The sequence below is a fragment of the Perognathus longimembris genome, chromosome 1 (genome assembly GCF_023159225.1).
Source record: "Perognathus longimembris pacificus isolate PPM17 chromosome 1, ASM2315922v1, whole genome shotgun sequence".
NCBI classification, from domain to species: Eukaryota; Metazoa; Chordata; class Mammalia; order Rodentia; family Heteromyidae; genus Perognathus; species Perognathus longimembris.
Genome location: NC_063161.1, coordinates 73,037,495 through 73,058,916, shown reverse-complemented (window position 1 = coordinate 73,058,916; position 21,422 = coordinate 73,037,495). Strand labels below are relative to the sequence as shown.

At 50.6% G+C, this 21,422-nt stretch overlaps 1 protein-coding gene across 6 annotated transcripts in view; it reads right to left on the bottom strand.

The window, feature by feature from the left end:
* The window catches only part of Gtf2i (general transcription factor IIi), a 78,963-nt gene extending 57,977 nt beyond the window's left edge, over nt 1-20,986 (bottom strand). For all 6 annotated transcript variants that reach the window (XM_048369468.1, XM_048369495.1, XM_048369452.1 and 3 more), the window contains exons 1-3: nt 20,639-20,986; nt 2,373-2,476; nt 323-461 (exon numbers count right to left, since the gene is read on the bottom strand). In XM_048369468.1, coding sequence (XP_048225425.1) covers nt 323-461; nt 2,373-2,471 — 238 coding nt within the window. In that variant the 5' untranslated portion in view covers nt 2,472-2,476; nt 20,639-20,986. The remainder of the gene's footprint in view (nt 1-322; nt 462-2,372; nt 2,477-20,638) is intronic.
* Between the last annotated feature and the right edge of the window lie 436 nt (nt 20,987-21,422).

Sequence of the window (21,422 nt, the reverse complement as noted above, 5' to 3'; positions counted from 1 at the left end):
GAGGCTCTTTAAGGTCAGGGCTGTGGCTCAGTGCTAGAACATGTGCTCAGCAGTGGAAGGGGCAAGGGGGAGGAAACAAGAGCCAAGGGTGGAGGTCAAGCTGAGGCTTAGTATAGCCCTTGTCTAGCATGAGGGGTCCATCCCCAGCACCCCTGCTTGCATACCTCACCCTGCACACCACCACTAGCTCTGTTCCATAAACACGTGGCAAAGTCTTTTATGTCAATCTCATTATGTTTTAGGAAGAAGAGATGGCATTTCTTACCTATAAATTCTTTGGTGTAGATTTACAAAATACGAAAGAAAAAAACACGTTGCTTACAGTATTTTACAAAGTCCTTCTGGAAGTCCTTCCTGGCGTTGACAAAGGCACGTCCCCTCTCGGTCCCCACCACGAACACGTCCGTCTCGTACACGGCCATGCAGGCCACTTCCGCCTTGGACTTGGCCAGCTCCTTACACTGCAAGCGGACAGCAAACCCATCATGTGTGGAGAGTACAAACATACCACCTTCAGCTACCCAGTGCCCCACCAGCTAGCACATGGCATGGCCCCACTGGCACGTGCTCATCTTCCCTCTGTGCGTGGTTTTAAGCAGCAGAAATGAACTGGTAAACATGGCAGCAGGAAGCCCTAGTACTCTGTGGGAAGGTCTAGGAAGCAAGCAGCACTTGCGGCCCACGCTGGATGACAACTCCATGCTAAGCTGGGTGGTAGGCAGCATGGGCAGGGTCAAGCGCCCACAGCGTCCCCCACCCATGGAAGGCTGGGACTTCCCAACAGAGGCTGAGAGGTATGTGAACCATGAGTCCTGCCATGCTAGTACCTCCATAGAAACAGGAACCTCCCATGAAGGGACAAGGTACATTCCGAAGAAATTTAGTCCTAGGGTTTGAATCCTGGGCCTAGACACATTCTGAGCTTTTTTGCTCCTGGCTAGCACTCTACCACATGAGCCATAGGTTCACTTCCAGCTTTTTGAGTGGTTAATGGGTAATAAGAATCTCATAGAGGGGCTGGGGATATGGCCTAGTGGCAAGAGAGCTTGCCTCGTATACATGAGGCCCTGGGTTCAATTCCCCAGCACCACATATACAGAAAATGGCCAGAAGTGGCGCTGTGGCTCAAGTGGCAGAATGCTAGCCTTGAGCAAAAGGAAGCCAGGGACAGTGCTCAGGCCCTGAGTCCAAGGCCCAGGACTGGCCAAAAAAAAAGAATCTCATAGATTTTCCTGCCCATACTAGCCTGGCTTCAAACCATAATCCTCATATCTCAACCTCCTGAATAATTAGGATTACAGACATGAGCCACTGGCTCTTGATGAAATTCAATATTCTTAAAAACTGGGCTGGGAATATGGCCTAGTGGCAAGAGTGCTTGCCTCCTACACATAAAGCTCTCGGTTCAATTCCCCAGCACCACATATATGGAAAACGGCCAGAAGGGGCACTGTGGCTCAGGTGGCAAAGTGCTAGCCTTGAGCAGGAAGAAGTCAGGGATGGCTCAGGCCCTAAGTCCAAGGCCCAGGACTGGCCAAAAAAAAAAAAAAGCTAACGGAAGCTGCTGGGTATTGATGGCTCATGCCTATAATCTTCACTAAACAGGAGGCTAAGACCTTAAGATCGTGGTTCAAATCCAGTCCAACTATCTTATCTCCAACTAACCACCAAAACTCTGGAGGGGAGCTGTGGCTCAAGTGGTAGAATACCAAACTTAAGACAACAAGCTGAGGGACAGAGCCCAGGCCCTAAGTTCAAGCCCCAGAGTATACACACGTACACACATGCACACATGTGCACATACATACACATACACACAAGCCCTGTTGTAATGAAACTATGGCAGAATAAGGACAACTGATGGGAAGGTAGACAACAGTATACAAAGCTTATAGCCCACTTGAATATGTGACTTTGTTCTGAGTCATTTCCAGTTATTATACATTAATGCAACGTTAACACTTGCGGAAAGGGATTGCCTGAGAAAAATTTGATGCAAAAAGAAAATATTTAGATAAGCTAAGCACATTCTGAAACATGGTAATAAGATATGATTTGCAGCAATTGTTGCAGTAAAAAGCTGTCCTCATCACTACTAAAAACCAAAACAAGCTACTTGGGGGGGCTGAGGCAGGAGTATGCCAAGTGCAGACGGCTGGGCAACTCAACCAGACTGGTCTCAAAATGAAATTACTCAAAGAAGCCAGAGCACTTGCATAGCACGTACAAGGCCCTGTGTCCAATCCAGAGCATGCACACATGCATAAACTCATTACTGTTTTACAAAAACCAATCAACTTTGTCCACAGGCCTAACTGCATCTCTCCCCAACCCCACCTGGCCCGCAGAGGCCCAGGCAGAAGCCTCCTTACCATGGACTCTAGTGCAGACATGAGGAAGGTCACCACCATCCGGCTCTCCGAAGACTCCTCATCTTCAACAGGCAGCGACGACATCGCCACCTGCGCCATGGTCCCTGAGCGAGAGAGGCAAGGAGGACTTGAGTGGCACAGCCCCAGGGGCCCTCTGACCCCATAACAGTGGAACTTAGCTTCCTTGCAGTGAGTACAGTGTTAAGTACCCCCAACTTTCTATCTGCTATTGTTTTCTTTGAATGAGCTTAGCATCCCAACCCGAGTAAACCTAGGGCGCCCAGCCAGTGAGTAAGGGTGAGTAAGGGCTCCCCTCTAGGTGTCATCAACCACAGCTCCACCAGGAAGGACACCAGCTTGCTTCTGCTGGCATGAACAGGAGAAGGCAGGTGAGGCCGGAGCCTGGGAAGAGCTGCTTCCCAGGGAACAGGGAGGAGGGCGGGGGCAGCCAGGGGCAGCTGAGACTCTGATACCAGAATGTGATTGTTTTTTTTAGTCCACCAAGAGCTTCAGTGGACTTTCCAACACTAAATAAAAAAAAATAAAAACAAAACCCACAGAACCAAAGGTTTAGCTGTCAGCAAGGCCCCAGAGAAACTGGGGCCCTCGTACACCACTGCTGGAATGTGAGATGGTTCAGTTATTGGAAAAGAGTTGAATGTTTCCTAACAATTAAACATGTAAAAATATCATGCAATTCAGCAATTCCACTTCTAAACACATGTCCCCAAACACTCAAAGCAAGGGTCCAAACTAATAGTTGTACAGCTTCATTCACAAAATCAAAAGGTGGAAACATTTGGGCACAGCTGGCTGACATCTGCAATCCACCCTACCTAGGAGACTGTGATAGGTCAAGGTCAGCCTGGGCAGAAAAGTCCAGAACCCCTTCTCAACCCAGATAGGCACTGTGGCACATACCTGTCATCCCAAACGACCTGGGATACTGAGATTGGGAGGATCAAGGCTCCAGGCTAGCCTGGGCAGAAATGTTATGAGACCTTAGCCCCACAAAAGGAAGCCGGTTGTAGTACCTATGCATGGCATCCCAGTAACAACAGGAAACCTAAAATAAGCAGGTTGCAACCCAGGTGTACACCTGAGCAGGAAGCAAGATCCCATCCAACAACACCCAGAGGAAAACAGGCCAGGCAGCCTGGCTCAGCAGTGGAGCACCAACCTAACAAGCATGAGGTCCCAGGTTGAAACTCTAGTACCACCAAAATAAATAAACAAATAATAAAGTACAAACAATATAAACACCTGTCCATGGTAAATAAAACAAATTATGAAATGTACACATGAAATATTATTTGGCCTTAAAGAGAAAGTTCTGCCCGGTCCTGGGTGGCTCGGGCCTATAATCCTAGCTACTCAGGAGGCTAAGGTCTGAGGACTGTGGCTGGAAGCCAGCCCAGGCAAGAAATTCTATGGACTATTATCTCCAACTAACCAGCAAAAAGCTGGAAGTGGAGGTGTGGCTCAAATGGTAGAGTGCTAACCTTGTACAAGAGTGTCCAGGGGCTGGGAATATGGCCTAGTGGTAAAGTGTTCGCCTCGTATATATGAAGCCCTGGGTTCGATTCCCCAGCACCACATATATAGAAAATGGCCAGAAGTGGCGCTGTGGCTCAAGTGGCAGAGTGCTAGCCTTGAGCAAAAAGAAGCCAGGGACAGTGCTCAGGCCCTGAGTCCAAGGCCCAGGACTGGCAAAAAAAAAAGTGTCCAGGCCCTGAGTTCAAGCCTCAGGACTGTGTGTGCAAGTACATGCATGTGCACATACAGCACACATAAATTATCCATTCCAATTAAGTGCAATAGAGCCTATTTATTAGCACGAGATGAAAAGAATCCACTGAGCATATAATGGAAGTGTGCATGGAAAGCTGAGCCCCGGAGGCCGGTGGGAACTGTACTTAAGCTCTCTCTGTGCACTAGAACACCCCTTCACTGGAGCACCCACAGTCCCGGCCACAAGAAAACCACTGGCCAAGTCACTGCACACCTCTCCCCACTGCCCAAGGCCACTGTCCAGCTTGCCATCCATCACGTGAGCTAGCTGCACGCACGCTGGACATGCACACCCAAGTACCCAACTGTGCACAGGTAAAGCTTTGTGAGAAAAGCCAGCTGACGCTTCACCCCCATACCTGTGGACATATACAGCCAGAAAATGCACAAACAGGCCCACGGCTGGACCTCTAACAGGCCGGGCCACAAGCTGGCTGCTTCCTCCAGCCACTTCCAGGCCCTGGGTTATACTCTCCTCCCCTTGATAAAACCATCCCAAGTAAAGTAAAACTGAAATGTAGTTTAATCAAAATGAGCAATAAAGGACTGCTAGTATATGCTGTCATTGTTTCTGAAAGCTTATGGCATAAACCCCCATCCTGGCTTCACATTTGCTAGGCAGGCATTCTAGGAGCCACACCCCCAGCCTTAAAAAAAAAAATTTGTCGAAGTGATGTGCAGAGGGGGTTAGTTACATACGTAAGGTAGTGAGTCCATTTCTTGTCCTATTTGTTACCCCCTCCCTCATTTTTCTCCCTCCTTCCTTCCCCTCAATGCCCCCCAGTTGTACAGTTAATTCCCAACATATTGTCTTGTATCACTATTGCATTGGTTTGCCCTTTATCCTTTGTCTCATCATTTTGATGTTCCCCCTTCCTTTCCCTAATTCAGATAAACGTACATACAATACCCAGGGTACCAAAATCAAAACAGTAACAACACCTCCAGCTTTTTTTGCTGAGACAGGGTCTGGCTTTTTAATCCAGGTAGGTCTGGACACTGATCCTCCTACTTATGCTTCCCATTGTTGCTGCGAGATGTGCATCTGATGTGCAGCTTCTTGTGCTGAGATGAGGTCTCATTCATTTGCATCAGGAATCAAAATGCTCCCATCTCAGCCTCCCAAGTACTGAGATTACAGACATGAACAACTGCACCAGCTACAGCATTACCCCACAATCTCAATTTAGCTCTAATTTCCCAGCAAGAAAAACAAGAAGTTCGTTCTCATTTTACAAATGCTGTAGTTTCCAAGGTCATGTAGCCAGGCACAGGAGGAAGCTAGAACCATTTTTCCGCCAAATGCTGCTTTTCACCTCGATGCCATGAACCTCCTGACTAGGGAACAGGTGACCCCACCCACTTCCCCAGCCTAGGGTCTCCCTTATCATTACCTCACTCACCTGCTAACTGCCCCCTCCCTCACACCCCATTCCCACAAGGGGTGTCCCACAGAGGCATTCTGACAGAAGACACCCTGGAGGGGCCTGCTGCTTCGGTCCTCCCACTGGTAGAGCTATGGGAAAGGCGTGCCCCAGCACCGTGGAGATCCAGGCACCCATGAGCTTTGGTGCATCCTTCAGTCTCAAACAAGAAAGCTGTGCTCCAGGAGAAGCAGATGGCATTGCTGGAGAGGATCAGAATCACTAGGACCTGACCAGTCCCTCCTGTTAACACACCACTCAAAACAAAGAAGCCTTGAGGAAAAAGTAAAGCAACAAAACAGTCCAAGAAATGCAACGGGGCACAAGGCACGTCTCAGTTTCATGAGTGGGCAAGCCTTATTCCCACGAAAGACAGACGTAGGAGACAAGCCCTCTTGGGGACAGACCACTATGGGTGTACTCCTCAGGCACCAGCCCTCCAGAACCCTATGCAATCCAGTACGGGAGCCAGGAATCCTGGGAAAATGACTTCATTAAAGTTCAGTCCCCCAGCAGCACCAGCCTCATGTACCTGTACTTACATGGTGAATATTCTCATCAGCACGAAGTTGTCATAGTCAGACTGGTACAGAGGTTAAGCTTGTGTCAAGTGAATTTACTGAAACATTGGGAGACCCTCCCTCAGGCCAGTGTGGTGGCAGCTGAAGTGAAGAATGAGTTGAGGGCTGGGGATATGGCCTAGTGGCAAGAGTGCTTGCCTTGTATACATGAAGCCCTGGGTTCAATTCCGCAGCACCACATATACAGAAAATGGCCAGAAGTGGCACTGTGGCTCAAGTGGCAGAGTGCTAGCCTTGAGCAAAAAGAAGTCAGGGACAGTGCTCAGGCCCTGAGTCCAAGGCCCAGGACTGGCCAAAAAAAAAAAAAAAAAAAAAAAGAATGAGTTGAGCAAGGCAAAGGAAAGCGAGCAGTGCAAGGAGCAGTCCCTACAGGCCCTGAGCAGAGCACAGATGCGCAGGCCATGGTGGGCTCAGAGAACACCTGCATCGTCTATCTGGTACCCAACAACCCTCCCAACAGGTAACCCTAACAGGTAACCCTGGCCTTTGCAGTCGGTTCACCAAAGGAAACAACACGGACAGTTGCTGTGAGAGGGCAGCACTGCTCACCTAGAGCAAGCCGGGCAGTGTCAGGCCCACTGGAGAGCAGGGACGGAATCCTGAGTAAGGCTTTGTTTCCACCAAACAGTGCAACTGCTTTACTCACTCAAACAACACGTGTGGAGGGGAGGGGAAGCGTGGCTTAAGCATTACAGAGCCTGCCTAGCAACCTCAAGGCCCTGAGATGAACCTCCAGAACACCAAATGCAATACTTTCTCCAGTTTCGGGGGAGGGGGGAATTGTTATGTATGTGTGTGTCTGTCTGTCTGTCTGCCTGTCTGAATTCGGGACCTAGGTGCTGACCCTAAGCTTTTCCATTCAAGGTTAGCACTCTCCCATTTGAGCCACTGTGCAACTTCTGGCTCTTTGGTGGTGAGCTGGAGATGAGTATCATGGACTTTCTTGGTAGGGTTGAGCCACAATCCTCAGATCTTTCTCCTGAGTGGCCAGGATGACAGGTGTGAGCCACTGGGACCTGGCCATTGCTGTTTTTATGCATGTTTAAACTGTGAAGGTTTTTTTAAAATTGAGATTAAGTAACTACATACATTTTACAACACATTTTACCTTCACAATGATGAAAATCATCATTCTAATCTACAAAGCTTATGAATATGAACTCTATGAACTTTAACAAAACCATTTCCTCCAGATATCAAGTGATAACTACATTTCTTTTCTTTCCTCTAGTATCATCTGTTTCCTTTCTCTCTCATTCCCTTCCTCCCATCACTGCCCTTGAGTTGCTCAGTTCATTTTCATCAATGTCCAGTGCAGCTGATGGGTCCCTCTGCTATATTTCTTCACCCACTTTCCACTCATTCTGTGCCCTCCTCCCAGCTTCCCTCAGATGTGCACATGTATACCCCATATGTGAGGTAAAGAATATAGAGTCATATAAAAATAAGACAGTTTCAGAAGAGGGCTGGGAACATGACCTAGTAGCAAGAGTGCTTGCCTCGTATACATGAAGCTCTGGGTTTGATTCCCCAGCACCACATATATAGAAAACGGCCAGAAGTGGCGCTGTGGCTCAAGTAGCAGAGTGCTAGCCTTGAGCAAAAAGAAGCCAGGGACAGGGAGAATTATTGTACTGTAAAAACTAATGGAAATACATAACAATTCTCAGGTCAGGGAAAAAAAAAAAAAAAAAGCCAGGGAGAGTGCTCAGGCCCTGAGTCCAAGGCCCAGGACTGGCAAAAAAAAAAAAGAATTGACAATTTCAGAAGAGGTCCTTTGTTTCCCTATCTATGGGGTTCTTTTCAGTCTGTATATTATTGTATGTACATGTGAAGAGGTGCTTGGGTCTTACTATTTGGTGCTTTTCTTCCAAGACTATCTCTTTTGGTCTCACTGTATATTGGTACCTTGAGTCCTGTTCGTTTACTTTGTTATATTTCATTGCGGTTTAAATCTAACACCCGCATATCAGGGAGACCATGCGCTGTTTGTCTCTCTGTTCTTGTTTTAGTTCACTCAACATGATTTGCTCTTAAACTGTGAGTTTTAATGCAGCATCCTCTTCGTGTCACACTTCATGACATGGCCTTAGGGTTCACGCATCTCAGGTGGTGCTCTGCCTCGGTGAGCCCTCAGTTATTCCTTCTGGGAACAAATTTGAGGGGTTCTCTGTCAGTACAGCCAGGCTGCCGCGTCACCACCTGGCTTCACAGTGCCATGTGCATGCTGTGGGGCTGGGGAGCCCCTGTGGCCTCTCTGCCATGCATGAAGGCCCCTGCTTCCCAGATTACTTTCCCTGTCTCTAGGGTGGATTTCTGATCATTACACACTCCCTCATTCCTGGACCTGGTCCCCTTCCACAGAAACTCAGCTCTGCTCCCTTCACATGCTGGGAGACCACCTTGACCCCTGACCTCTGTGCATGGATCACCCAAGTGTCTAGAGCAGTAATGTAGAGCACTTGTTGCTGTCACACCATGGTCCGCTCCCTACAGGTTCACAAGCTACACCACCAGAGGTGGAGAGGAAACTGGAATCACCTTCTGGGGCCTCCGACAGTCCTTACTGGATTCCCTGGGCCATGCCCTTGTCTAATACTTTGTTGTCCTTTCCCGTGCTGCCACTTCCAATTCCTTTGCTGGGATTTAAAATCTGGATAGGGGCTGCTTCTGCAGGCGTCGGGACCCCCTCGTCCTGGAATGGCCCAGATGAGTCCCTGGCAGCTCCTGGCTGACTGTGGGGCGGGCCATCTCCTCTAGGACCAGTGCTGGGGGAAGGCCCAGGGCTTGACAAAGCTGCCCAAACTGTCCACATGAGCCAGCCCACATGACATGGTTGGGGTGCTTTTGTGCTGGGGGGCCTGGGGCTTTCTAAAGGCTAAATGCACATACCTCTGCTTCTCTTTTCATGGCAGCCCTGCCTTCAACATTCCTCACTGGGGTAGCCCTTTCTTGGAGTTTTCACAAAAGCTTTAGAATTTTAGAGCCTTCCTGGTGAGTAACCAACCCACACCTCCAGCTTTTCCATTGGTTCTCCCTTCTCTACAGGATGCAATAGAGGAAATACCTCACACGAAGAGATTATAAATTCCCAACTCCAGCCAATGCAAGTAATAAAAAAAAGGAATTTTGATTGCTTCCTTTAATATCCAGGTTGCACCACACTGTGGATAGTGGGATCTTCCCTAACATAAAACAAAAGCCTTTCCTTCCCCCTTGGGCAAGGCCAGGCTCTGGTCTGCACTGATTGATGGCTTTCCTTCCCTCAAGCAGACTTGGCGTGGCCACCAGAGGCATCTTCAAGCTCCTCCTTCACAAGAGCCTTCCTGCATTTGTGCTGGGAGCCTACCCCAATCCCATGGCAGGGAGAGTGGGGGGCAAGACACACATGAACAACCTAGCACACAACCTGGACAAGAGCAGACAGCTGCCCATGGGGGCTGCAGGCTCATACCAGCAGTAGCTCTGCTCAAGAGGGGACAGTGTGTCCTACACATTTTGTTCCAATACAAACTCACTTGGTATGTGTGTGTACCTGCTCTGGGGGCTTGAACTCAGCCTGGAAGCTGTCCTTTAGCTTTTTGCTCCTTTAGCTTTTGTGGCTCACTTGAGCCACAGCTCAACTTTTTTTTATTTTTTGGCAGACTTTCTTGCCAGGGCTGGATTCCAACCACAGTCCTCAGATCTGTCTCCTGAGGAGCTAAGGTTATAGGTGTGAGCCGCCAGCACCTTGATACTCACGTGTTTTTTTTTTTCTTTTTTCTTTTTTGTTGTTTTTTTTTTTTGCCAGTCCTGGGCCTTGGACTCAGGGCCTGAGCACTGTCCCTGGCTTCTTTTGCTCAAGGCTAGCACTCTGCCACTTGAGCCACAGTGCCACTTCTGGCCGTTTCTATATATGTGGTGCTAGGGAACCGAACCCTGGGTTTCATGTATATGAGGCAAGCACTCTTGCCACTAGGCCATATCCCCAGCCCGCATATACTCACTTTTGAACTAGACACAGGAAGTTTACAATAAATAATGAAGTTGCAGTTATCACAACGTACTTTATAAAAGTGACATGGACGTAGCATCTGTGTATGTGCACCTGTAAGAACTCATGGACAGTGCACACCCTCTGTCTGCTTTCTTCACAGCCCAGCCTTGCCTCTGGCTGGGCACTGGGCAGCAGCTTCCAGGGAGCAGGCCTGAGCCCTCCAGTGCCTCAGGGATTTTTCCAATGCAAATCCGTTCCTGAACCTGGGCAGCCATCCTTTCCTCAGGTTCCCTAGTACTGGCACAAGCTTGGGCTTTCTGGCATGCCATCATGGCACGTTTCCTGTCTGTGTGTGCCACCCAAGCTAAAAGCCCTCTTCATCTGCACCAGGCCTTGTGCCCTTGTGGCTGTGACCTTGGTGTTCTGAGAGTCGACAGCAAACCTAGAACAAATTTATTTCTTCTTTTTCATGACCTCCCCAATAGAAGACTCATTCTTACCATATATTTTAGCACCCTCGGCAAATAGAGAACTTTCACCTTTCTGGCTTCTCTTTGACATCTCCAAATTGCCAACATCATGACTCTTGAGCTCTGGGGCATTAGGGAAGTAAACGCAGGTAACCTGAACACAAGGCTTCATCCCAAAAGTCTATCTGATAAGGGGTTCTCGTGTGTGCTGACACGGAGAGGGGCTGTGGAGCCGGGTCCCGCCTGCAACAGCAGCTACTCAGGGCTGCCATTAATGCAAAACACAATCACAAAACTGTTTCTGAGGGCTGGGAAGGTGGTTCAGTGGTAGAGTGCTTATCTAAAATGCATGAAGCCCTGGGTTCAATTCCTTAGTACCACATACACAGAAAAGGCTGGAAGAGACGCTGTGGCTCAAGAGGTAGAGTGCTAGCCTTGAGCAAAAAGAAACTCAGGGACAGTGCTCAGGCCCTGAGTCCCAAACCCCGGGACTGGCCAAAATACACACACACACACACACACACACACACACACACACACACACACACTTTTCTGGAATTTTCCATGCAGCACTTCAGATGGCAGTGAAGCTGGGTGAGTGTGCACTGCAGAGGGTGGCACTGCGGCGGACGAAGGCAACATCACTGTGTCCCTATTCACCCTCATTCCAGAAGCAACTTTCTGTCATCATCTTTCTATTTCCTGCTCTGATTTTACTATTCCTTTGTGAGTTTCAAAGACGGACTTAATTGACCCATCGCAGTCTCAATTTTCATCTTTTATTCTAGACGCTATTGTTTAATAGATGCAGTGCCTTTTATCTTTGAAAACAGACTCCTACCATTCTTTGAAATCTTCTTGTGTGTCTGGTAGAGATCCATTTCAGGGATTAGGTTTATCTGTGTGTCCCTGCTCCTCTGATCTGCTCCATCTCAAAACAAGCCAATAATTAATTCCAGCTCAGATTTTCATCTGCCTATATGGCTTTAATTATTGATCTTTACCATCAGTACTGAAGGGCACTACAACCCCTTTATACTTTCCAGTGAGTCAGAAGGTGCTGGCTCTGGAGGACATCAAGCAGTCACTGCGAGCGAAGTCCCCCTGGGTCTGCACTGCTCCCGACACTGCCTCATGTGGGGAAGCAAAGCGTCAGGTCAGGCTGGTGCATCCATGCAGGAGCTCTGCCACAAGCCATGCCCCCTGCCCTAACAGTATTCAACAAGCATTTTTGCTTTTTTAAAAAAAATGTGTAACACACAGCACAGTCCTTTTAGCTCCAGCTCTTTGCCTTGTAATTTTCCAGGTGAGCAAGCCGGATCCGGGAAAACTAGCTGCCCTCCTAAGGTTCCCACACTTCTTTCTGCAACAAGGAACTAGACCCTGTCACTAATCCCAAATCTGCTGCACGCATGAGAAGCAGTGCACAAGCAGAATTGTGCTGCTGGGCAGTCTCTGAGCACCAAGTTCATCCCGTCTGCAAAGATTGCGTGGACGGACACAAAGGGCACCACACACCACCTCAGCCGGGCTCCAGTATGGTGGGATACCAGCCAATCACTCAAGTCACAGACACCGCCGACAGGCAGCTGGCTGACACAACTTGCGTCCTTCAAATGCTTTATTATCAGTTGTGGGGCTTGAATTTAGTGCCTGGGCACTTTATCTGAGCTCTTCTGCTCAAAGCTAGAGAGCTAGCGCTACCACTTTAAGCCACAGCGCCACTTCTGGTTTTCTGGTGGCTAATAGGAGACAAGAGTCTCATGGACTTTTCTGCCAGGGCTGGCTTTGAACCACAATCCTCAGATCTCAGCCTCCTGAGTAGCTAGGATTACAGGTGTGAACCACCAGTGCCCAGCCCTTCAAATACTTTCAAAGCACCGAAGACCAACTATCAACCAAGAAGCAATGAATGTAAACTGTTCTCAAGCTGGGCGCCTGTATTCCTAGCTACTTAAGGAGGCTAAATCCTGAGGATTACGGTTCAAAGCCATCCTGGGCAGGAAAGTCCATGAGACTGCTTTCTCTAATAAACTACTCAGAAAGAAGCTGGCAGTGACGCTGTGGCTCAAGTGGTAGCGTGCTGGCCTTTAATAACAGCTAAGAGACAGTGCCCAGACCCTGAGGTTCAAGCCCCAGGACCAGCAAAAAAAAAAAAATGTTATTTTTAAACTCCCAAAACTGTCATTGCTTTACTTTCTCCTGCACAAGTCTCTGCAGATTGCTAAGGTTCATTTTACCTGTAATAAACAAATAAGAGTTACTTTTGTACAGTAAGATAAATGAGACTGCAAAAAAAAAAGTCAGTTCAAACCCCAATATCACAAAACCAAAATGCCCAAATGAGTAGATTCCCTAATTCAATGCCTGGCACCAGAATACCAACTAGCCCCTGATGTCATATCCACTAACACAGAGGCCACAGCCGCCACTGCCACAGGAGGCTGGGGCCAGTGGCCGGTGTCAGGCAGGCACCCCATCTCCATTTCTAACTACTTGGGGGAGGGAGGCAGCGAGGGAGGGAGGTGGGCAGGGGCGGAGGGATGCAGATTAGGTTTCTGGTCTCTGCTCTGAAAGGTGCTAAGGGGCTGTGAGGGGCACCCTCTGGCATGTACGCATGTCCTCATGTCCTCAGGCCGAGCTTCCTCTAGTCCTCTTCATTTGCTGACATCCAGACTGGTTACTTTTTTGTGTATGCCATAAAAGTATGAAATTCAAAGTTTAGATTTTAATTAACCAGTCAGTCACTAACACCAACAAAACTGAAAGAGTAAAAATCATCTATTCTTGAATCTATGCACTAACAAAAATATCTTCAAGTGAGAATAAAATAACCTCAAATATCACTTAAATTACTCCTTTTGTTCCATTTGTGTTAGAACTGAGGCTTGAACCCAGAGCTTTGGCTGAGCTTTTTTCATTCACAACTCATGCTCCACCACTCGAGCCATGCTTCTATTTCTGGCTTTTTGCTGGTTAACTGTAGGTTAAGAGTCTCAGATCTGGACTGGGAATATGGCCTAGTGGCAAGAATGCTTGCCTTGTATACATGAAGCCCTGGGTTCGATTCCCCAGCACCATATATATAGAAAATGACCAGAAGTGGCACTGTGGCTCAAGTGGAGAGTGCTAGCCTTCAGCAAAAAGAAGCCAGGGACAGTGCTCAGGCCCTGAGTCCAAGACCCAGGACTGGCAAAAAAAAAAAAAAAAAAAAAGTCTCAGATTTGTCTGTTCATGCTGGCTAACTAACAATATAGATGGGAGCTACTGGCCAAAAAAAAAAAAAAACAAAAACAAAGAAAAGAAACATACCTATTTTCAACATAAGAACAGCTGAAATATGGGAGCTCAGTTGGAGGTCCTGATTTGAATTCCAGCATACACACACACACACACACTACACAACACACACACAATACACAACACACACTATACAACACACACAGTGTAATCTTGGTCAGTTCAAGCCCCCAGCTTTCTGGCTTGCTTTTGTGGTGCTCAATAACAGAATCAAATCTCTCCACTGCTCAGATGCTCTCTTCACACCACTTCAAGAATTTCATTACTGACAATATTTCAGTTTCAGAAAAACCCTGAGTTTTCAGGGCCTTAAGGTAACAAGTATAAACAGGATTTAAGTCCAGGCGCTGACGGCTGTTCAGAGGAAAACTCAGGTTCCTCTGGCCTACAGAGGAAAGCCGAGGAAAGGCATCACATGCTGCACCTTGCCACGTGATCAGTAGTTAACCCCAGCCACGTCCAGTCCACTGGATCATGAGGGAGAAATGAACAACTCAAGTTGAAAAGCATCCTGTGGAATGGCTGCCCAAATTGTCTCCACAGGCCAGCAGCAGGCGGCTGGAAGACTGGGAGGACCTCCACACCCCGTGGTGGACAAAGCCTCAGTGGCAGTCTCTAGGTGAAGGACTGACTGTGACAGGTTCTGTTGTAATTGCCTTTTAAGTCTGTATTTCAAAATAATTCCTAGGGATTGGAGATGTAGCTCAGTGTACTCAGGAAGGTGCAATGCACACTTGTATTTAAGAAAAAACGTTCACAAAGTCTCTAAACTGTCATTTTTCCCCCTTTCTTTTGCAACAGGATCTCACGCTACAGGCAGGCTGCCGTACCCCCACCCCACCCCACTGGAAGAACAGAGCCCTGCATGCAGTGAGGCGTGAGCTGAGCTAGCTCCCACGCAGGCTGCACTTTCTCACTCTGTAGTTTCTTCACACTGAGAGCTGACACAGTACATCACTGGCCAGAGTGCAGAAGTGTCATTTCACCCCAGGCATTTACCTGATTTGTTGTCCTGTAGCTATGGTGCTAATCTCTGTGTGTGCACATATGACAGAGAGAGAGAGAAAGAAAGAGAAGAGAGAACGCATACATTCTAGTCCTGGGGCTTGAACTCAGGGCCTGAAATCTGTCTCTTGAGTTTTTCTAGCAAGGCTGGTGCTCTACCACTTGAACCACAGCTCCATTTCTGGCTTTTAGATGGTTAATTGAATAACTCTCACAGACTTTCCTGCCTGAGCTGGCTTCAAACCACGATCCTCAGATCTCAGCCTCTTGAGTAGCTAAGGTTATAGGCATGAGCCACAGGCACCCAGCTCCCTGCTCAGGTAGGTTGACAATGAGAAACACCATGGCAGTGTCTGTTCTGGGGAAAACTGCTAATCATACAGGGAACACCAACAGTGGGAGTCCAGCCCACCTTTCCCCTCCAGCCTTCACATGGTCTCCCCCAAGGCCCTACCCAGCAGTAATGAGGTTTGAACTCAGGGCTTACCTTCTCTCATGGAGCACACCTCCAGCAAGCTTACCACTTTAAAAATAACTATTTTCTATTATGAGACTGGTTTAAAATTAGTCCTTGGAATCATCAAAATCTGTCACTTCTGCCTTCTACAAAAGAAACTTCTAAAACCAGAGCCCTAGAAAAGCACCGTGCTCCTCCCACAGCCTGAAGCTTCTGGCTAAGCCCCTTGCTGCCCCCCCACACTACCCTCCATATCCCCCAGTCTGCCCAGCAACACCAGGGTTTACCCCAGCAAGGCGGGAGGGACAGCCAGCTAAACAAACAGGAGGTTCCACTTGATCTTATATGCCTTCTTCAGCTACAAGGGACTTGCTCAGACCAAGCCAACCCTCCTGCCTCAAAGCTAGGTATATACAAGGAAGGCTTGAAAATAGAGGCCCAACAATACTTGTATATAAATGCTCATGGCGGCATTAATCATACTTGCCAAAATGTGGAAAAATGGAAGTGTCCACCAAAAGAGGAATGGATAGCAGCTAGCATTGCTCAGCCTTAAGAAGGGCGTGCTGAAGCATGCACCACATGCAGCCTGCCAACAGCAAGCACGGGCAGCCACACACGCACAGATGTGACAGAGCTGGGGGTCTTGGCTCATAGGTGCAGCACCTGCCCAGCAGCACTAGGCTCCACATCCAGTGCTATAAGAACAAATACAAAGCTGAAGCTGACTGTGGGTGGCTCACATCCGTCATCCTACCTACTCAGAGGGTGAGATCCAAGGACTGGGGTTCAAAGCCAGCCTGGGCAGGAACTGACCACCAAGAAAGCCAGAAGTGGAGCTGTAACTGAAGTGGTAGCAAGCCAGCCTTGAGCAAAAGAGCTCAGGGGCAGCACCCAGGCCCTGAATTCAAGTCCTAGACACCAAAAAAATAAATAAATAAAAAACCCACAATCCAAAGAAGGAAGAAAAGGGAGCAGGAGGCAGGAATGAAGTCCTGTTCAGGGAGGGCACAGCACACACAGGTAGTCCGTCACCAAATCCTTTCACTTGGCAGAGCACTTCAAAGACAAGGTCTAGTGTTCAATGCTCAGTACCACAAAAAGGGGGGAGGGGCACCAGTGTCTCGGGCCTGTAATCCTAGATACTCAGAAGACTAAGATCTGAAAATAGGAGGTGGAAGCCAGCCCTGGCAGGGGAAGTCTGTGAGACACTGTGCATGTGCATGTATACAGGAAAGGTCGTGAGACACTGTGTGTGTGGAGGGGAAGTCCATGAGACACTCTGTGTGTGTGTAGGAGAAATCGTGAGACTGTGTGTGTGTGTGTGTGTGTGTGTGTGTGTCCATCCCCTGAAGGTTTGTTGTTTTTTGGTCAGCCTTGGGGATTGAACAATGGGCCTGGGCACTGTCCCTGAGCTCTTCAGCTCAAGGGTAGCATTCTACCACTTCGAGCCACAGCGCCACTTCCAGTTTTCTGATGGTTAATTGGAGAGAAGAGTCTCGTGGCCTTTCCTGCCCAAGCTGGCTTTGAACCAGGATCATCAGATCTCAGCCTCCAGAGTAGCTAGGATTCCAGGAATGAGCCACCAGTACCCGGCTCTCCTGGAGTTTTTTCTAACTCAAGGTGTCTGCATTGTCCCTAAGCTCCCATAATCACAAGGCTAGCATTCTACCATTTAAGCCACAACACCACTTCCGCTTTTTGCTTTTCGTGTGGTACTGAGGGTCAAACCCAGGGCTTCATGCACGATAGGCAAGCACTCTACCACACTACAGCATGTTCTCAGCCCCACTTCTCGCTTTTTTTGGTAGTTAATTGGAGATTAAAAGTCTTATAGTCTTTCCTGCCTGGGCTGGCTTCAAACCACAATTCTCAGATGTCAGCCTCCAGTAGCTAGGATTACAGGCATGAGTCACCGGTGCCCAGTTTTAGAGAATGCCTTGTCTGCCACAACCTAAGCACTTTAACTTATCAATCCGATCTATCCTCACAAGATGATGGGCTGGAGCAGGGCTTAGGGCTACAGCACTTGCCTAGCACTGGCCAGGGAGACCTTGGACTCGGCACTGTATAGAGATAAATAAGGAAAAGTTTTTAAATAAGAATTTAGAACAAAAAACAGAAGCAGGGGACGGGGGAATATGGCCTAGCTTGCCTTGTATACATGAAGCTCTGGGTTCAATTCCTCAGCACCACATATATAGAAAAAGCCAGAAATGGCGCTGTGGCTCAAGAGTTAAGAGTGCTAGCCTTGAGCAAAAAGAAGCCAGGGACAGTGCTCGGGCCCTGAGTTCAAGCCCCAGGATTGGCAAAAAAAAAAAACAGAAGCAGGCCATAATAAGTACAGGTGGCCATACCTATCTTTTCAATGAAGATAACTGGACAATGAACACACCTATGGATGGCTGTGTGCACTTAACAAGTCCCTCAGCATATAAATGGGGTGGACTCTCACCACATCAACACTTTAGCAGCCAGCTCACACCTAATTCTAGTTAGAAGGCTGACATACAGAGTCTGGGCAGAAAAGTCATGATTCTAAATACATCACCAAAAAACAGGCTGGTGATTTAGCTGAATTGGTGGAGCCATGCATCTCCAAAAATGCCAGAAAAAGCTGGGCTGGTGGTGTGGCTTAACTGGTAGAGAACCAATGAGACTCTTAAATTTAAACTCCAGTACCAAAAAGCAGTCCTTCACAGTGCTAGGTTACAACTCAGTGGTAGACAGTATGACTATCATGTGAGTGCTAGGTTTGTGTATATACATAGATGCATGTGCACCTGCACATATACATAAGTACAAAGGACCTTACAAAGTTCCTTTGAAGCATTTTTATTCTTCTGCTGAGCCAGAGTCTGGCCCCACAGCCCAGGCTGGCTGGAAGTCCATCATCCTCTTGTGTAAGCCTGCCTCTAACAGAGTTCCTTGGCTACTTGGCATCCTATAGGGTCAGAATATGTTTTTGAGTAGAAGGCCCTGGGGTTAAGAAGATAAAAGTCTGAACCATGAACAAATTCACAATGGGTGTGAACCAACTTAGGGCGAGTTATAAACGGGGGATTCATTTGGTGGTCATGACTAACTCTTGAGCTCTCAAACAGCTCTCCAGACAGCTCACACTAAGCAGCTGCATCTTTGGCTGGTTGTAGGGCTTGAACTCAGGACCTGGGTGCTGTCCCTGAGCTTTGTCACTCAAGGATAGGACTCTACCACTTTGAGCCAATAGCTCCACTTCCAGTTTTCAGTGGTTAACTGGAGATAGGAATCTCAGATTTCCCAGCCCAGGCTGGCTTTGGAATGGACTCCTCAGATCTCAGCCTCCTGAGTAACTAGGATTATAGGGGTGAGCCACCAGTGCCAGGCTGTGGCTGCACTTTTTGGTTGGGGATCTAGTTATCAAGTAATGAAGAACAGACCTGTGGAGCCCCTTCTCCGGCCCTCAACTCTGCAAACCTGAGAACTATTAAGGATTAAAATCCCTGCTGGGCTGCAGCTAAGCACCCTTGTCTAAGATCCACTGGCATAGGGTTTCCGCAATTGTTCAGTCACCTGCAGGTGAGCAAGACTAGATTATCCAGCTTCTTTAGCAACTTTTCTGAAACTTCTGGCTTGTTACAAGCACCAAGTAAGAAAAACACGGGTAAATATTTGTAAACACTGGACTTTTGCTGCGGTGATGACCACCACATGCAAAGCGCTTTGAAGGTGGAAGACTGGAGGGGGTGGGGGAGACAAAGGCTCAGGAGCCCCCTCCAGCACTGTCCCTCTGAGAGATCAACACTTAAGCCAGCCACGTGGACTCAGAAAGAACTCACTCCCCTCCCCAGCAGGGACAAAGGAGTAGACAGGGACAGAGACAGCGGAGCCGGCAGGAGGTTTCCCACAGGTGATAGCAGAGGAACAAGAGGTTTCCAACAGCCTGAAGCCAAGAAATAACTCACTCTGGCCTAACGGGTATGAGGCAAGAAAAAAACTCACTCTAGCCTAAAGGGTATGAGGCAAGACCTCGAGAAGGCAAAGGCGACAAGGGGAGAGCCCCAGGCAACAGACTGCACGCTCACAAGAAATACTCCGGCAGCAAACCCCAGCCTCCTCGCCTGGGGCCAGGATCGGCTCCCGCGGGCACTACACCTGCACAGCTGCACTTGCAAATCGACTTTCTCTCGCCTCCCGGAGCGCCGCAGGCCGCTGGGCCCCGAGCCCCGACTGGCTCTCGGTAGCTATTGTGTGCTGCGGAGGCGCACCTCGAGTTTGGAGCGGCCATGGCCCCGGCAGCGCCCCGACAGTCCGCTCATCCTCAGCCGCCCAGGAGTGCGCGGAAGGAACGTGGGGACGGGGAGCGCGGCAGCACGCACTCCATTATAGGGTGAAAGTTAGCAGAGAAAGAGAGCCAACGAGAAGATGGACACCTTTTACTTTCTTGGCTTGCAACCTCGGCGCCCCGGCGTGCGAGCAGGCCAGACAGACGGCTTATTTGCATGGCCTCAAGGCTGAGGTCTTCCTTCCGGCCATTGTGCTTATTTCCTCGGAACCCCCCCCCCCACACACACACACCCCAAAAAGAGAGCAGGCTCCGCGGAACCGAGGCAGGACAAAGCCTCGGCGGCTCCACCTGGAAGCGGGGCGGAGCCCGACCGCGGGCAGGGCCCTGGCAAGACGGGCGCCGCAGACTCGCCCGCCGCCAGGCTGCCAGGCTGCCAGGCTCCCGCCCCCGACCGGCCGGCCGGCCCCTACCCCCGCCCCACCGCAGTTACCAGGCAGCCGCTGCCACGCCCACCCCACGCCCGCCAGCCAATCCCCTGCGTCTGCTGCCCGGGCGCCGGAGCCCCAGATACACCAGGCGAGCGCGACCCCACCGCTCGGGCCTGGCACCGCGCGCGCCCTCGCCCGGCTGGCCAGCCAATCAGCGGCGAGTGGAGGGCTCGCCCACGCGCACGCCGGCCCGCACGAGCCCGCCCCCCCCCACGCCGGCCGGCGCGCGCGCCCCTCCCCCACGCGCGCAACTGCCGTCCCCCGCGACCGCCCCACCCCCCCAGGCCGCGGCGCGCGGGCCGCCGGGACCGCCAGGGACCCTCGGCGGGGACCCTCGGCGGGGTGGGGGTGCTGGCGCCAGCACGGGGCCGGCCGCCCGTCCCCAGGCCGCGCGGCCTCCGCTCCCGCAGCTCCCGGGTTCCCCAGGCCCTGGCGAAGCAGAGTCGCCCGTCGAAGGCCCAGCACGCTGCGGCCCCTGAAGCCGAGCCGGGGACGCCCGGGACTCACCCGAGTGCAGCCGCCTCCGGGCAGCGGAGCGCCGACGAGACGCTAATGGGGCTTGGGCGGGCGGGCTCGGCAGGGGCTGGCGGGCGGCAGGCGGAGGTGGGGGGCGACGGGCCCGAGCGTCTCGGCCGCGCTCCTGTCACCGCCTCATGGCTGCCCCGGCAGGGCCTCGCTCCGCTCCTCAATCCGTTCTCGGGGACCAGCGGAGAGGCCGGGGCGAGCGCGGCGGCCGGGGCCAGAGAGCGCGCGCGGAGGAGCGGGGGGGGGCGCCGGCGGCCCCTTTTCTCTGCTCCCGGAGCTTCTCTCTCACCCTCCTCCTCCTCCTCCCCTTTTTTTTTTTTTTTTTTGTTCCTCGAAGGCGCGCTGCGCGTGCGCACACGCAGCACCGCCCACTGGGAGTTGTAGTTCCTGATTGGGCCCGCACTAACGGGAGAATGGGGTGCGGAGAACTACAATTCCCACCGAGCCCAGCGCGGCGAGCCCAGGAGCCCGAGGACGGAGCGAGAGCCGCGGCGCCCGGCCCTCTCCGGCGAGGACTGTCAATGGTGTCGCGGGTGGTGGGAGCGAGAACATGGCTGCACCCCGGGCCTGCGCGGCCGCCGGGGTGGGGGAGGGGGCGGGGGAAGGGACGGAAATGTCGGCCGGCGCGGGCCCCGGCGCGCCACCGCCGCCCGCGCTCCACATTGCGGGCAGCCCGCCGGGCCACGGCCGAGCGGGCGCCCCGCGCCGCGTCCCGCCGCCCGGGACACAAAGGGCGCCCAGCCCAGGGGCCACTCCCCCGAGCGGG